The 12634-nt window shown below is 52.7% G+C and overlaps 1 protein-coding gene across 1 annotated transcript; it reads right to left on the reverse strand.

Annotated features, from left to right (window-relative positions):
- Nucleotides 1-41: 41 nt before the first annotated feature.
- ZNF619 (zinc finger protein 619) lies at nucleotides 42-11077 on the reverse strand (the record flags this gene model as incomplete). Its single annotated transcript, XM_049629230.1, has 5 exons — nucleotides 9992-11077; nucleotides 9785-9870; nucleotides 5111-5237; nucleotides 4418-4534; nucleotides 42-1222 (listed from the first exon to the last, which is right to left on the reverse strand). Coding segments are annotated over exons 2-5 (1449 nt in total), but the record flags the coding sequence as incomplete, so codon positions are not given.
- Between the last annotated feature and the right edge of the window lie 1557 nt (nucleotides 11078-12634).

Raw genomic sequence — 12634 nt, forward strand, 5'->3', positions numbered from 1 at the left:
GGCGGGGCGGCCCCCGGCAGGGCGGGGGCGGGTAGCGCGGGGCGGCGGGGCCCGGGCCCCGGCGCCGCCCCCCGGCGCGCGTGCAGCTTGCGGTGCTGGACGAAGCTGGCGCTCCACTTGAAGGCTTTGCCGCACGCGGCGCACTCGTAGGGCCTCTCGCCGGTGTGCAGCCGCCGGTGCTGGACCAGCGTGACTTTCTGGCTGAAGGCCTTGCCGCACTCCTGGCAGCCGTAGGGCCTCTCCCCGGTGTGCACCCGCCGGTGCACGGCCAAGCGCGAGCTGCAGCTGAAGGTCTTCCAGCACTCGGTGCACTTGAACAGCTTCTCGCCCGTGTGCAGCCGCCGGTGCTGGAGGAAGGCGGAGCTGCGGCCGAAGGCCTTCCCGCACTCCTCGCACGCGTACGGCTTCTCCCCGGTGTGGGTTCGCTGGTGCTGGCCGAGCACCGACGCGGAGCTGAAGCTCTTCCCGCACGCCTGGCACGCGTACGGCTTCTCCCCGGTGTGGATTCGCTCGTGGACGAGGCGGTCGTAGCTGCACCGGAAAGCCTTGCCGCAGGCCTCGCACCGGAAGGGCTTCTCCCCCGTGTGGACCCGCCGGTGGCGGCGGAGCTTGGAGTTGTAGCTGAAGGTCTTCCCGCAGTCCTGACACTCGTAGGGCTTGTCGCCGCCGTGCAGTTTCCCATGCTGCCGGAGGTGGGAATTCTGGCCGAAGGCCTGCCCGCACTCCTGGCACGAGTAAGGCCTCTCCCCGGTGTGGCTCTTCTGGTGCCGGGCCAGTTTGGAGCTGTACCTGAAGGCCTTCCCGCACTCCTTGCACCCGAAGGGCCTGTCATCCGTGTGGACGCTCTGATGCCGCTGCAGGTCTGAAGGCAGGCCGGAACACCGGCCGCGCTCGCCGCGCGCGGAAACCGCCGGTCCCCGGCGCAGGCCCGGCTTCGTCAGGACACGGACACCGGCGCTTCCCTGCGGTGTGCTGGCTGGCTCCTCCCTTTCCCTGGTGGAGGGTCTGTACCCCTGCACCGGCCAGCCCGTGAAACCCCCTCCGCGTGAGCCCGTGTCCGCCCCCAGGTCACACAGCGGTGGCTGCTCCAAGCTGGCTTTAAGGTGAGGCTGCTGGGGACCGTCCGGGAGCAGCCCCTCCACCGCCAGTCTCTGGGCCGCCGATGCTCCAGAAACGTCCGGCCTTGGGGTTTGCTCCCCCTTCGCAGTCTTGTTTTTACCACCTGGCATGAGAAAAAAAAGGAAACAGAGGAGGCACTTACTAAGGCTACAAGGGGAAAGGGATTAGGCGGTAATAGTATTGTTGCGAGAGAGAGACGGGGCTACCGGAGGATGCCCCGAAGGGAGAGAAAAGTCCTGGGGGCGGAGAAGGCGAGCCAGGCCATTTGGACAAGAAAAGCCGCGCACGCGGGCGGCAGAAGCTATCCACCCAGAGGAGTGAAGAATAACGGGAGCGGGGTGGGGAAGGTGCTGGAAGGGGAAGCGGTGAAGAAAGAGGGAGGTGACGGGGAGAAGGAGATCTCTAAGCCGGAGAAGAGAGCTGGGTGAGCAGCCCCAGGCCACCCAGCGCCCGGGGCTGGGAGTCGCAGCGTGCAACAGTGGACCCCAAGGCCCAGGCGTGGGATGGGGCCTGACCAAATGCTCCAAACCGTTCTGTGACCTTTAAAGAGGATTCTGTCCTAAGCCCAGCTGGAGAGAAAACAATGGGCCATACTGCTGATCATGAAGGGTCCACAGGAGGACCATGATTTCAAAACCCACACCGTGTACTCTGAGACACTACCTCTAAAAGGAAAAGGGTGTAGATTTTATGTTAAAAAAAAAAAAAAAGAGTGATGCAGGTATGACAGATTTTATACTATTTTGGTCTATTTAAGTCTAATATAGTCCAGACTAATTTTTTTTTTTTACGTTTTTATTTTAGAGAGAGAGACAGTGTGCGAGCAGGGGAGGAGCAGAGAGAGGGGGGGGACACAGAACCCGAAGAGGGCTCCAGGCTCCGAGCCGTCAGCACGGGGCCCGACGTGGGGCTCAAACTCACCCACTGTGAGATCAGGACCTGAGCTGAAGTCAGAGGCTTAACCGACTGAGCCACCCAGGTGCCCCCAGATGAATTTGTTTTTAAAGGAGTCTTCTCTATTAGAATAACTAGGGTTTTTTTTACAACTATGTAATTTTTCAAATCTTTTAAATTAAGTAATTAATTAATCTATTTCAAGTAATCTCTACATGCAACATGGGGCTCAAACTCACGACCCTGAGATCAAGAGTCACATGCTCAGGGTGCCTGGATGGCTCAGTTGGTTAAGTTTCCAGTTCTTGAGTTTGGCTCAGGTCATGATCTCCAGCCCCACATCAGGCTCTGCACTGGCAGCTCAAAGCCTGCTTATGATTCTCCCCCTCTTTCTGCTGCTCCCCTGCTCACAGTCTCTCTGTCTCTCTCAAAATAAATAAATAAACTTAAAAAAAAAGAGAGTCACATGACCTACCACCAACTGAGCCAACCAGGCAACTTCCGCCCCCAACTTCCAGGGTAATTTTTAAATGCTAAGCACAACTCAGTGATGAGATACAACCCAGAGTTTAAATGATATGGTTTGAGGGGCACCTGGGTGGCTAAGTCAGTTAAGCATCTCTCTTTTTTTTTTTTAACATTTATTTTTTTGAGAGACAGAGAGAGAGCACAAGTGGAGGAGGGGCAGAGAGAGACAGAATGGGACACAGAATCCAAAGCAGGCTCTGAGCTGTCAGCACAGAGCCCGACGTGGGGCCTGAACTCACGAGCGGTGAGATCATCACCTGAGCGGAAGTCAGATGCCCAACCGACTAAGCCACCCAGGTGCCCCTCTGGCTTTTTTTTTTTTTAAGTTTATTTATTTATTTTGAGAGAAGGAGTGCAGGGAAGGGGCAGAGAGAGAGAGAGAGAGAGAGAGAGGAGAGAGATGGAGAGACAATCCCAAGGAGGCTCTGCACCGCCAGCATAGAGCCCAATACGGGGTTCAATTCCATGACCACGAAATCATGACCTGAGCCGAAATCAAGGGTCAGTTGGGGAACCAGGCGCCCCAAGCATCCGACTCTTGATTTTGGCTCAGGTCATGACTTCATGGTCATGGAATTGAGCCCCGTATTGGGCTCTATGCTGGCGGTGCAGAGCCTGCTTGGGATTCTCTCTGTCCCTCTCTCTCTGCCCCTCCCCTGCTTGTGCTCTCTCACTCGCTCTCTTCTCTCTCTCAAAATAAATAAATAAGCTTTAAAAAAAAAAAAAAAGATACGGTTTGAGATTCTCAAGGACAGTAGTCTTGAAGGTGTGGTCCCTGGGAACCTGTCAGTAATGCGAATTCCTGGGCCCCACCCTAGTCCTGCTGAATCAGAACCTCTAGAGCTGGTCTCCAGCAAGTCCACACTCTAACAAGCCCTGCATGAGATTCGGATGCTCACTGGAGTTTGAAACCACTGATCCAGAAGCTAAAAAGGTGGGGGGAGGCTGTTCCCGTAATTGTTTTAAGCCGCACTGTGCATAAGGAAGTCTCTAGACGCCCGTGGCTACTTAACTTTAATTGAAACGGAGCCAAATTTAAAATCCAGTTCCTCATTCGCGCTCACCACACTTCAAGTGCTGATGAGGATAAGGGCTACCAGATCGGCAGATGCAGAACATTTCTGTTCCACAGTGTTCTATCTGACCGTGCTGGGTTCAAGCCGTTGGGAGACCAGGCAGACGACGTGTAGCTGTGGCAGAGGCAAACACTGAACTGCAGGCAGACCGCTGGGAGAGGTTTCTCATCAAGACGACGGCACGTGCTGAGTCAACCCAAAGGCCCCGACGAAGGCCGAAGTGGGGCTGAATCAGGAAGGGGCATTTGGTTTATAAGACTTGCAATAGCATATGGGATGGAGGGAGTATGCGGACAGGGCCAACTGAGGGAGAAAGGCTGAACACCCAATCTCTGGATGGTTCTCATGGTATCTTTCAAAAAGGGAATCCATTCATTCCCAATAAATACACAGGCTTTCTTTCGAAAGCTCATCTGTGGGGTTTAGGAGTTCCTAATAATTCTATTCTCGTGTACAGTTTCATACACACTCATACCTACAACGTTCTTACAGAAACAAGTTCTTACTGTATTGCATTTACATTCCTAAATTGACCCCCCCCCCAAAAAAAAGCCTATTTTCACCACATATTTTTGAAACCCTGTGGCTTTACAAGGAAAAATAACAGCAAATGAAATGTTTGGACGGGTCTTTTCGAGTTTGGGGCTGAAGGCTAGCAAGGGGCACTTTTCTGAATGAGAGTGACCGTTGCCACGCCCACAAGAGCTGGTATGACAGAAGCCAAACGTTCTTCCGGTTGAATCATTAACGGACGGGAGGAGGCCAAGCAGAAGAGGACAGTGGCACGCTCCCCTGCTTACCTGTGCGGACATCTCCCGGGGCCTCTCCCCCCGTGGGTGTCCAGGGATCCAGGCCCCGCGGTGCCTCTCCTCGCTCCAGCTGGAGTATCAGCTCTGGTTTGGGGAATGGAAATGCTCCTGAAGGAGAAGGAAAAGGAACAGGAAGCTGAGGAGAGTCCCTGCTGACCCCTCTCAGTCCACCTTCTGCTTTGCCGGGTGAAAAAGTCCCAGGACACCAAGGGAGGTCAGTGTTGAGACAATCTTGAGATCTAAGGGATGCTCAAATTGTTTTGCTCAGGGGTGGGGGTGGGGGTCTTACTCTGGCTCCATCGGAGAGGACAGAAAGCTCTGTCGTTACAGCGTGTACAGGGGGTCCTAGGAGACTCTCACACAGGGGAGACGGGGCCCAGGACTCCAGGGCACTGGAAGAGTGAAGCAGTGAAAATGGGGCCACCAGGAACCTTCTCAGCTGTCTGCGCCCAGAGCAAAAACCCCTTTCAGGAGAGTCCCCATCAGGAAACAGGGAAGAGGCAAGTCCTGCTGAAAACCAAAGTGATCCCAGATCGCTCTCCATTAGCTACTCCCGAAACTAGGGATTAGGGAGCTCGGCTCACGGAAGCATCAGTCCTGGGGGTATGGGAGACCCCAGATCCACCAAGGAGGAAGCCAAGGGCCTTGAGGGCAGAGCTGGTTCAGACGGAAGGGAGGACTTACCCAAGGAAGTTATGTTTGCATAATTCTCCAGCATCACCTCCCGGTACAAGGCCCTCTGCATGGGGTCCAGGATAGTCCATTGATTCCGGGTGAAGTACACGGCCACGTCCTCAAAGGTCACTGGCTCCTGAAACAACAGGCCCCTGCTCAAGCCCTGTGTGAGGGTCCAGGAGGGGTCTGAGCTCCAGGGTAGCCCTGATTCTACTGGAGTCCATGGCTCTGAGCCCCATGTACTTGTTCATGCACAGTACCTGCTGGCTGGCAAGGAGCTCCACAACGGCACCCCAGCCAGGGACAGCCCTCAGCACATTTTCAATGTGTAGCCGCTGGGGCCCCAATCCAAGCACACCCTCCAGCACCTGCTGCTGCCTGCCTGGTGGTCACATCAACCCCACGTCTGGTTCCATGAGCTGGGTCAATCTTCCCGGCATGTTTTCTAAAATGACCATAGCAGGCCATCTGTCTTTTACCCTGACTCCATCCATCCTGGAGCCCCTATTAGGGCCCTCCACTCAGGTTCTCTCTGGTCTTTCCCAGTCATGTCTTTGTATAGACAGAGGAACAATTCCAAGGGCACAGAGTTCCCTTCACTCTGGTGGTTCTCCCTCCTTCTGCCGTCTTGCCTTACTGTCTCTTGAAGGCGATGTGCAGTGTTATCTCCTCCTCTCCTAACATACCTGAGTCCAGAGACAGGGCGCCAGTCTCCATCCCTGAGCAGGGACCTGCTTCCAGATCACCCAAGCTCTGTCCGACCTGGCAACACTGTCCTCTGCACCAGGTGCGTCTCGCTGTGTCCCCTGGGGCCATTTCCACCTTCTCCGGGGAGAGGGAAACCTTCACAGGTTGTTCAGGCCTTTGTGCCTTGTCCTCGGTCAACTACTTTTACATCAATTCACTCAATCATCAGAACGCATGTATGAAGGAAGAGTTATTCTCTATCGCAGATGATGGGAATCAGTGATATTAAGCACTTGGAAATAGACAAAAAGGGGCCCTCTTTCTTTGAGCACTTAATACAAGGTTGAATAAGGAGGCAAACATTTCAAAATGAACTGACCACTTATACAAAAGAGTGGCACTAGAACGTCTCTTCCTTGACTTACACTCTACTCTGCCCCAGTCTGTCACGTCAACAACCTCTCTGCGTGTAGCATCTGCTGGGTGGAAGAGACAGAGCTCGTAAGTACTACAGGACTGCAGCCATTGTGGTGAAGATTGGTTCGGACCAGAATTGTTAATGGATGCTAAATCTAGGAGGAAATTTTGATGATGAACAGGATAGTTGCGTGATCTTAAACGTCGCCCCATAGATTTCTTTTTTTTTTTTTAACGTTTATTTGTTTTTTGAGACAGAGAGAGACAGAGCATGAACAGGGGAGGGACAGAGAGAGAGGGAGACACAGAATCGGAAGCAGGCTCCAGGCTCTGAGCCATCAGCCCAGAGCCCGACGCGGGGCTCGAACTCATGGACCGTGAGATCGTGACCTGAGCTGAAGTCGGAGGCTTAACCGACTGAGCCACCCAGGCGCCCCAATAGATTTCTTATTAGTTGCAAGGGAAAGATAATTATCTATATGCTGAAGAAACCAGGTATCACCTTGATCAGAAAGTTTAAATGTGGCTAGTGTGACTGAGGAACTGAATTTCTCATTTTAGTCAGTTGAATTTTATTTTTGTCTATTTACTTATTTTAAATATTTATTTATTCATTTTCAGAGAGAGAGTGCATGTGAGCAGGGGAGGGGCAGAGAGAGAGAGGAAGAGAGAGAATCCCAAGCAGGCTCCGCACTGTCAGCACAGAGCCCAACTCCGGGCTCGATTCCATGAAACGTGAGATCATGACCTGAGCTGAAATCAAGAGTTGGATGCTCAACCGACTGAGCCGCCCAGGCACCCCTCATTTAAAAAATGTTTTTAATTGTTTTTATTCTTTTTTCATTTTGTTTTTGGAGAGACACTGAGACAGAGCGCGAGCAGGGGAGGAGCAAAGAGAGAGGGAGACACAGAACCCAAAGCAGGCTCCAGGCTCTGAGCTGTCGGCACAGAGCCCGACATGCGGCTTGAACCCGTGAACCATGAGATCATGACCTGAGCCGAAATCGAACGCCCAAGCGACTGAGCCACCCATGTGCACCCCTCATTTTAATTAACCTAAACAGGCACATATAGCTACCTTAGTGGACAGTGCAGAATAGATAGTTCACTGACCCCAAACGGAACTAACCTCCTGTCTTCATCTCCTTCAGAGTCAACAGCTGGGAACGTGGCCCTGACCTTCTTTCCTCACATCATGCTTCTACCCCTCCACACCTCTGAGACCCCTCTCTAACGATCAGCGCATTCTTTCTTCCTTTGTTTTCGACAGCACTCGGCTTCTCAGCATCCCGTTCCGTCTCTGATCGCTCTGCTTCTGTCCCTTGCTAGCACTTACTCCTTCTCCAGGATGAAGCGGGGCTGGTGATTCCCCGACACGGGAAGTAGGTCCCGAGGCGGCACAGCACCGTGCAAACAGCACAGGCTTCGGAGCCGCGCTTCTCAATGGGGACATGCCCGCCACGGGAGATATGGCACTGCGTGTCTGGAGACGGTTCTCGTTGTTCCGACCATGGCGTGGTGTGGGTGCTGCTGGCACCTCGTGGGTAGAGGCCGGGGATTCTGCCCATCATCCTGCAGTGCACAGGCCAGCTCCCCACGACGAAGAATTATCTGGCCCAAGATGTCAACAGCGCTGAAGCTGACACACTCAGCTCTAGAGCCAGACTCCCTGGGTTCAAATCTCACCTCTGCAAGCCATCAGCTGTGTGACCCTGGAGGAGATACTCAAATTTTTTTTTGCCTCGGTTTTCCCGCAAGGCTCTTGTAAGAGGGGAGTGAGTTAATACGTGTAAAGAACTGAAATATCATCTGGCAAATGGCATTACAGAAACCTGAGCATTTACAACAACTACAGATGAGATTAGGGGAACATTTCTCATGGAGCCTGTAGATAAGACTGGCAGTTGTCTAAACGTGTGTGTGTGTGTGTGTGTGTGTGTGTGTGTGTCTATTTTTTCTCCTCCCTTTCTTTTTTTATAATGGAATCTTTAATTTCACCTGGGGCTGCTCCCTGCTCCGGCAACTATAAGGGAGGCCAGTGAAAAACACAAGTATAAAAACTGGTGGGAACTCTCGGGGAAGGTTCCTGAAAGAGCGCAAACTGCTGAGCGGGTTGCCTTTTTTGTCATCTCTTCTATCTGGAACTCACACATGATAGCTGGAGGTCAAGCAGCCACTTTGGACCATGAAGCAGCCTTGAGCACGAAAGCCAGTGCTAGGATGACGAAGCAGAAACAGATAAAGAGCCTGGGTGTGTGACAATAGTACCAGTGTCACAAAATCCCTGGACCGCCTCCCTCCAACTTCTTTTGCGTGGGAGAGAAGCTCTATCTCGTTTAAGCCGCTGTCACTTAGGGTTTCCTTACTGGAACCCAACCCTGAGTGACTACTGTGCACCACGTAAAGCACCAAGGGAGAAGAGACTGCCCCCCACAGATGCTTAAACATTTCCTGACTTGGAACTGATTTTGGCTCACGTGCTGACACTTAAGTAGAACCGAAGAAGATGGCCAGTGCCCCCCCCCCCCCCAGAAAAAGAGCCACGCACACATTATTCTTATTATTCTAATGACACGACCCATCCATGACATGAGACACCCAGCTTTCACATTACGTGATCTAGGATGCTGGAGAAAACTTGGATGCAATCATCCTCTAGGGCCAAGAACACCCTGGAAGGAGAACAGCTTCCAGTGCTGCATGAATTTGTGCCAGCCAAGGATTCAGGCTCTCCTAGAGGTTAAGCTGTAGTCTTTGCTGGAGGCAAATGGGCTGGAGGCACTGGCTTCAGTGCCACACTCAGCATTCCTCCAAGAATCCACCTCCCTCGGCAATCCACACCCTCCACAGGCTCCCAGCGGTGGTTTCACTGTACCCGGACTTTGCGATGTGCACGGCAAACTCCCCCTGTGGGAGCACCTGTTTAAACACAGGAGGTGGCCTTCCTCTGTATGGTGGGATGCACACGAGCACGCCCCAAATTTTAACTTGCCCATTCGTTCCCCAGGTATTGTACAAATGTAGATTCTGATCCAGGAGATCTGGGTTGGGGCCTGAGATGGAGCCTTTCCAGCATGCCCCTTGGTAGCTGCTCATCTGTGAACCGTACTTGCAAGCTCCATATTTGCATGGATGCAGATTCTCACTTTCTAGGAGAATTTTTTTTTTAAACGCGTATTTATTTTTGAGAGAGAGGGGAGGGGCAGAGAGAGAGGAGGCACAGAATCCAAAGCAGGCTCCAGGCTCTGAGCTGTCAGCACAGAGCCTGACGTGGGGTTGAACTCCCGAACCGTTGAGATCATAACCTGAGACGAAGTCCAGTGCTCAACCGACTGAGCCACCCAGGCGCCCCTCTAGGAGAATTTCTTGTCTGGTGCCTCCCTCTTTCCCAACCAACTTGATCCTCCCAAGTTTACCTGCTCACCCTCATCACCTCCCCTACCACATCCTCTTCTGCCCTACTCAACTGATGGATGCAAAGCTAAGCATGGGACTAACCAGGTCAGGCTGCTTACTGTTCCTGTAGTGACTGTTCTTATCTATTCTGGATGTGGAAAGCTGGAAGAAAGCTCAGCTCACCTGGGACCACAGAGTCTGGAGCATGGCTGATGACCCCTGGCTTCATGCACTGCCCTCTCTGTTTGGAAAAGCAAACACCTGCGGAGCTAAGAGAGAGAATCACAGTGAGGCTGACCACGCCTTGTTCCCCACCTCTTCCCCCTCAGCCTCCTTGCCTCTCTCATTGGAAACGATATTTCCAGGACACTCTGGGTATTCTCAACGCACCTCCTCCAGTGGTTCCTGGGGTGCTGAATCTGCTTCCTGTGTAAATTCGACAAAGCTGCCTGGCGAGGCTGAAGATTCCTCGAAAGAATGTCTGAGAAGCGAGAGTCAAGAGCTGCCGTGGATTTGTGGCTTTCAGGAAAAATCCCTGGCCCACGATGAATGAATTACCAGTGAGTTTGTACCGAATGATTCTAGCGATGGTGGCAAAGATCCCAAATGAGCATTGAGAGAAAAGGTAGGATAACCGGGCCCTGGACCAACCACGGGCTGCACGGCAAAATCCAAGTGGTGATCTGGCCCCCGGGGAAAGGGGGCGATGCTGACCGGAGACCCGACGCGAATCTGAACACTCCACCGCGGGAAGTGGGCGACCCCACGCGTCACCGCCCCCCACCCCGGGTACCGCGAGCCGGGGGACGTCAGGCCAGCTCTTCGGGGCAGGAGGGTTGGTGGCGCCTCGGCGGGCAAGGGCCCCTCGGGCGATGTCTGTGGGCCCTGACGCCCGACCTCCGGGACAGGGGCTGGGGGCGGGCCACCGCACGGCGCGGGGCCGCCGAAGACCCGGTCGCCCCCGCCGACCGCCGCCGAGGCGGAAGCGCGGGCGGAGGCGTTCCCCAGCGCAGCGCCGCTCTAGGACGGCCGGAGGCTGGTCTTCTCCATGGTCCCGAGCCAGACCCGCCACCCGCGCGCCCGGGCGCCGGCTGTCCTCCCGCCCGGACTCCGCGGCTCCGCGCCCCAGCGGGCGACCAGCTCCTCGGGGACGCCGAGTCCGCACCGCACTCCGCGTGGGTCTGCGAGCGGGTTGTGACGCTGGCCGGCGGTAATTAACCTCCTACTGAATTCCTGGCCCCATTCTCCGCCCATCGGCTACCGGACTGCGCCCTGAGACCTCCAAGCCCGGCTCTGACTGTCCCCGTTCTGATCCCGGCGCCACCACCTATATCCACTGAATGGCCTGTGCGAGGTACTGAAACTCTGTGCCTCCGTTTCTCAGTTGAGAATGGCAGGAGTTTCGAACTCATGAACTCAGCGCATTGAGTGTGTCAACTCATGCAACTTCTGGTTCTCACGGTCAGTCCGAGTAAGCGCTTGCACTGTTGTTGATGGCATTATTATTATTCCTGCCTATTGTTGCCACTTTTCCTAGAACACACGCCCATATCTCTCCAGTCCAGATTGAATAATAGTCACAGCAGCAGCGCTTCCTATCGGCCAGGCATTATGCAGGTAGTTTTGAGCTGGAGTTCTGTGTATCAACCTGCCTACCGTTTCTTTCTACTTGGCTAATCCACAAGCACCTAAAATCCAAAATGTTCCAGACTGATCTTGTCATTCTTCCCTCACCCTCCTGTCCCACCTTCCAGGGGTGCCCTGTCCCTTTCGCCCCACAAACTGCACTGTAACCGAACTGAGTTCATTCCTTGGTGAGTTACAGGTAGACTATACCAGGTGGGTATGTCACACAAAGGCAACTTTATTTGCGGCAAAAAAGGAGATTACGGGGGAAGAACTTTTCACACATTGGATTGGCAAATTGTAAGATATCAGGAATTCAAGATTGTCAGGCAGGAATGCCCGCACTCACTCTTGATAGAAGTCAAAATTGACAGAGCAAGTCTGAATTGGTAGAACCTCCAGGAAGAGTGATTCAAAAACACTTGCATTCTTCAACTCCGCAAGCGCACTGACTGGTAATGTGCCCCAAATAAACAATGACATGTACAGAAGGACGTGCGTACAAGGATAGTCACGGATGTACTATTTATAACAGAAAAAAATTGGCACCATTCTTAAGGTCTATCAATAGAGATCAAATAAACCTCCGCAATGAACTTCAATAGGTCACACGGACATTCACACCAGGAACTATTATGCAGAAGATAACTAGGTAGATTAATAGGGGCTGAGTAGATAAGATCTCCAGACTTATGAAGGGGAAAAACTTGCAGAATATGCAGTGTAAGATCTGTGTTTGAAACATGAAAACTATATCATGTAGATTATAAATGCATGGAAAATGTCTGCAAGGACATACACAGTGGTTCCTTTGCAAGATACCATAGTTGTTAGTGGAGATAATCAAAGGGCCCTTTCAATTCTAATGTAAATGTTATTAATGGTGTAATGTATTCATGGTTTATTCTGGACACACACACACACACACACACACACACAAAATTCAGCTAGCTGGCGGACCTACAGGTAACCTTAATAACTTGGGCACTAAAAATACACAGAATTTCATCCAAGAGCTGAGAGGTAAAGAAACATGTGAATTAGAGAAAATAGAGCTCAAGACAAATTCCTGTGGGTTGCCACAGTTGGGAGATGCTAACTGCCTAGAAACTGGAGGCTGTAGGGGGCAGAGGCTCTCTGAAAAGCAAACTATCCAACTGCCTTACTTTACCTAGAGGACCGGGTTACATCTGTCTCATTTGATCCTTGCCACAGTGTTGTATAAAGCAGGTTATTAGGGTCCCTGTTTTTCAGAGGAGGCTCATGGGAAGTGCAAGAATGGGCTAGGGCTGCATGACAGGATTTAAGCTTGGATCGGACTCTGAAATCAATATTCTCTCCGAATGCCATCCTCCCTAATAAGGTAACTGGACAAGTGTGCAATTCTCTATCATCAGAGTGGACTAT

This window comes from Panthera uncia, chromosome C2 (assembly GCF_023721935.1).
Source record: "Panthera uncia isolate 11264 chromosome C2, Puncia_PCG_1.0, whole genome shotgun sequence".
Classification (NCBI taxonomy): domain Eukaryota; kingdom Metazoa; phylum Chordata; class Mammalia; order Carnivora; family Felidae; genus Panthera; species Panthera uncia.